Raw genomic sequence first — 4,175 nt, forward strand, 5'->3', positions numbered from 1 at the left:
AGGCATGATGTAAACTGACGAGCGCCTGATTCCACCGCGCTTTGACAGGTTTCCTTACTTTCTTTAAACTTGAACTCAGACATCTCGCTGTTTTTCTTTTTGGGAGGAGGGGGGGGGGGGGTTATCATTATAATACTTTGTGGTCATGAGTCATGTTTTTCACAGATATATATTTTTTGTTTTTAATCTCCAGAACTTTACAAACATGAGGACAAGCTAAGATGGGCTGCACATACTCTGGCCAAAGCAGCAGAAACGAGGGCGCGGTGCGTTCTTTTCGAGTGCACAATGTTGACGATCAAGGGGTTAAACTGAGCAGAGGCAATATTGAGATCAGAGACAATGACTTGCTGCTCTACCAGAAAGGGAAGGAACCCATCCGGTGAGTGCTCGTTTCTAGCTCAGAGTATGAGACGTTACGACAAGATGCTGATTGTGGTGTATTTTATAATCATGTTAAGTTTGCTGATGATGTAAGAGACAGTAGTTCGTTAAATTTTAAAGTAGCAATATATTATTAAATAATATGTATGGCATCGTGTTGAAATTGCGTGCTCATCAAAATATTGAAATGGAAGAAGGAAACAGATTTTTCTACCTGTTGGGCAACTTTTATCTTTTTTTTGTTTTGTTTTTTAGCTCTCAATACCTTTCACGTCCATGTAAAAACTCATTTATTTGTAGATTTTATGGAATAACATTGGTCAAAAGCATAAAAAATGTAAATTTACTGTGTCCGAGGACGCTCAGGCTTTGGAATTCACCAAATTTTGGCCACCATTTTCTTGTTGATTATACCTAAAACATAAGACTACCTCAACCTGTTTTAATCGCAAATATTTCGACTTCTATTCAACATAAATGGATATTTTGTACTAAAATCAACTATAATAATAATAATAGATAGCATTTGTATAGCGTATATCCCCGCTCAACAGCAGGCTCTATGCGCTTTACACTATATTATTACCCCAGCAGACCATAGAACACTCTGAAACATTCTCAGCTTCCCGGGAAGCATACAGTGCAAGCAGCCGATTAAGCGCTCAAACACTAACAAACTGACAAGATCGTTCGCTGTCTATAGCTGGGTACCCATTCCCACCTGGGTGAAGTGAGGAAAATTTGTGTAAAGTGCCTTTCCCAAGGACACAACGTCGGGCCCCTGACGGGATTCGAACCCACGGCCTTACATTTGCGAGTCCGAGAGCCTAACCACTAGGCCACCGACGCCACATTTAACTAAGCAAATGAACAAGCTTTTAGATGATGCCAATGACTCGATAGCTAGAGAATCCTAGAAAACTGAAAAATTACACGTTCTATGCCTTTCAGCAATGTTTTTCAGTAAAATTCCCATTTGAACGTTTTTATATGGACATAAAAGGTGTTCAACCAAAAATAATTAATTTTTTTAAAATCTCAAACTGACGGAAAAATCCCTATTTCTTCTTTCGAATTCATTTTTGTTGCGAGCGCCTGATTTCACCACGATGCCTCACATATGCAGTTTTGCTTCGGCAATCATATAAATGTTGTTTGTTATAGTGTGATGGAAGCTGCTGATTTTCTTCATGTATCTCAAGTCCGGTAAGTTAGGTGAATGTAAAGTGTTGGGTTTCATGCCTTCCCGTCTGTACTTTCAGGTGGCCCCTGCATTGTCTGCGGCGCTATGGCTTTGATGCCGAGCTCTTCTCTTTTGAGAGCGGCCGCCGGTCAGCGACCGGGGCCGGGATCTACGCCTTCAAGTGCGCGCACGCGGAGGCGCTGTTCAACCTGGTGCAGGAGAGCATCCAGCGGGCCGGGGAGGAGGCGCAGCGCGGTCAGCAGCCTCAGCCACAGCCGCATGTCAACCACACGGTGGCTGCCCCGCCAGGAAATCAGCCACTGATGGACTGGTGAGGAAACTTGTGTTGTGGCGCTTCTCTGTTGAGTTCTTGGGGGTGTTTGACTGTATCGGTTCTTCGGCACACAGTGCGACTGATTTGTGTTGTAATGTCTTGCTTGTAACTTATTTCCTCTAAGAATGTAGGGTTCTTTTCTCGTCATGCAGCCTTATGATGGATACGATTTTTTAATGTATTGTTATTTATTTATACCGGCCACAGTGTTTTTGTTGGGGTAATAAAGTTTTTCCTCTTTTAAAGGGGGGGGGGGGGCATCCAGTTATGTTATTCCATCTGCGTATGCTCTGGGATCAGGAATGAGCACAAAAATTATGTGGCTAACCTTTGGCCATGCCTTGTACGCATTGGGGTCTGAAAAAAGCTTTTTGTCATGAGAGACAAGCATTTTACCTTTGTTCATATGATAATAGTGGCTCTAGAAAGAAAGTTAATTTAATAGAAACACTGGAGATCAGCAAGCTTAGCGGTTGCACCTTTTGTACTGCCGGTTTTATGTCTGTGATTTCCCATTTTGATCGAGACTGATCATGCTTTTCTGTTTCGTAGACGTCCATTTTCATTTCCTTTTCTTTTTTTTGTTTCCCTTCACACAGGGGTGTGCCTGTCCCAGGAGGTCCTCCCCATCACCACGAGTCGTTCAGCCATTTTGTGCCGCCCCCTGGTGCGGACGACAGCCCGGACATGCAGCACGCGGGCCGTGAGGGCAGCTCTCACCTCTACGTCAACGGCGTGGTCAACAGAGACAACCCACAGCACGAGTATCTCAACGCGGGGCCGCAGGTGGGAGCCATCGGGGCCTTCCAGATTGACGAGACGGCGGCGCTGATCGAGTTTCTTCATCATCCTCCGGGATTCGGAGGGGGGAATGGCCGCTCGCAGGTACGTCGACCGTATGGCTTCTCTAGGTCTAGGTAGTGCTGTCCTTCTTTAACTTAACCTAAAGGATCCAAAGACCACGTTTCAAATGCTGAAGTACGAAAGAGAATCACCAACGCAGTGGGGCAATATGAAGATCTACTGACCACAGTGAAGACACGAAAATTAAAATGGTATGGGCATGTCACAAGATCCACAGGACTTGCCAAAACAATCCTGCAAGGAACCGTACAAGGAAAGAGAAAGAGAGGAAGGCAAAGAAGGAGATGGGAGGACAACATTACAGAGTGGACAGGAAAGACGATGGGTGACAATCTGAAGAAAGCAGAGGACAAAAATAGATGACGAGAGCTGGTTTTCAAATTCAGTGGTGCCCCCACGGTTGCCCCTAACCACGGGATAGAAGAAGAAGAAGGGATGGCAGTTAAGCAACACTGTCCATCTGTTCTTTATGCCTTGATTATTTGTTTGATTACTTGATCCTGGGCCGGGAACAACATCCTAGCACTCTGGTGTGGTTTGCTTCTTGTTTCCTATCAAACATCTATCGTCCTTATCTCCCCTTCTTCTTTTTTATGTTTATTACTCTCTTCTAACACCTCTAATCTTCTGGCGCTCATGTAACCTTATGCAGTTGCGAGCGCCGTAAAACCTCTACTAAAACTTAAAACTTTTGGTGAGATATTGAACTTATAGTTTAGTGAAGTATCAAACATCGTCAGATTTATCTTTAAAACAAATTATGGAGCTTTACTTTCATTCAGGAAATGAGAATTGGTTAGTGTTGTTTCATTTAGTGACTTCAGAAGTAACTTGAATTTTGGGGGGGGTAAAAAATGAGGCATATTTTTGTGATACTTTTCAACCTGAAAAAAATGTGCTTCAGGCTAACAGTCCTCCTTTTCTTAGCAGTGAAATGAAGGGTTAAGCTGCTACGTAAAAAAAAACAATAATTGGATGTGCTAAGAGTAAGATAGCTTGTGGTTTATCCTCTTTGCATTGAACCTGTACTTTCATAGTCCTGGCCACTGGTAAAGCTGTCTGCTGACTTATTTCTATCTTTTGAAAAATATAATTGCTACTATTATTATTATCATCATTATTCTTATTCTTCTTAGTATTGTTATTATTGATATTGTTGTTATTATTATTGTTATTAATATTAATATTCTTGGTAGTTGTTGTTATTATTGATATTTTTATTGTTGTCGTTCCTCTTCTTCCTCTTCGTATATTGTTATTATTCAGACGTTGTTATCATTCTTACTACTGTAATGTTTCTCTCTCTATGCGCCATCTCTCCGTCCAGGTGAACTATGCGGAGCTGTACATGCCCGAGGCCCCGGCCAGTGTGGAGAACCTGGTGGAGGAGGCGAGTGGCGGCGGCCCGGG

General features: G+C 42.9%; 1 protein-coding gene across 1 annotated transcript in view; it reads left to right on the top strand.

The window, feature by feature from the left end:
- The first annotated feature begins 221 nt into the window (after positions 1–221).
- The window catches only part of LOC101853714 (fibroblast growth factor receptor substrate 3), a 5,043-nt gene continuing 1,089 nt past the window's right edge, over positions 222–4,175 (top strand). Inside the window, exons 1-4 of the mRNA XM_013085637.1 lie at positions 222–382; positions 1,647–1,898; positions 2,501–2,786; positions 4,093–4,159. Coding sequence (XP_012941091.1) covers positions 222–382; positions 1,647–1,898; positions 2,501–2,786; positions 4,093–4,159 — 766 coding nt within the window. The remainder of the gene's footprint in view (positions 383–1,646; positions 1,899–2,500; positions 2,787–4,092; positions 4,160–4,175) is intronic.

Source organism: Aplysia californica, unplaced genomic scaffold (assembly GCF_000002075.1).
Source record: "Aplysia californica isolate F4 #8 unplaced genomic scaffold, AplCal3.0 scaffold00393, whole genome shotgun sequence".
NCBI classification, from domain to species: Eukaryota; Metazoa; Mollusca; class Gastropoda; order Aplysiida; family Aplysiidae; genus Aplysia; species Aplysia californica.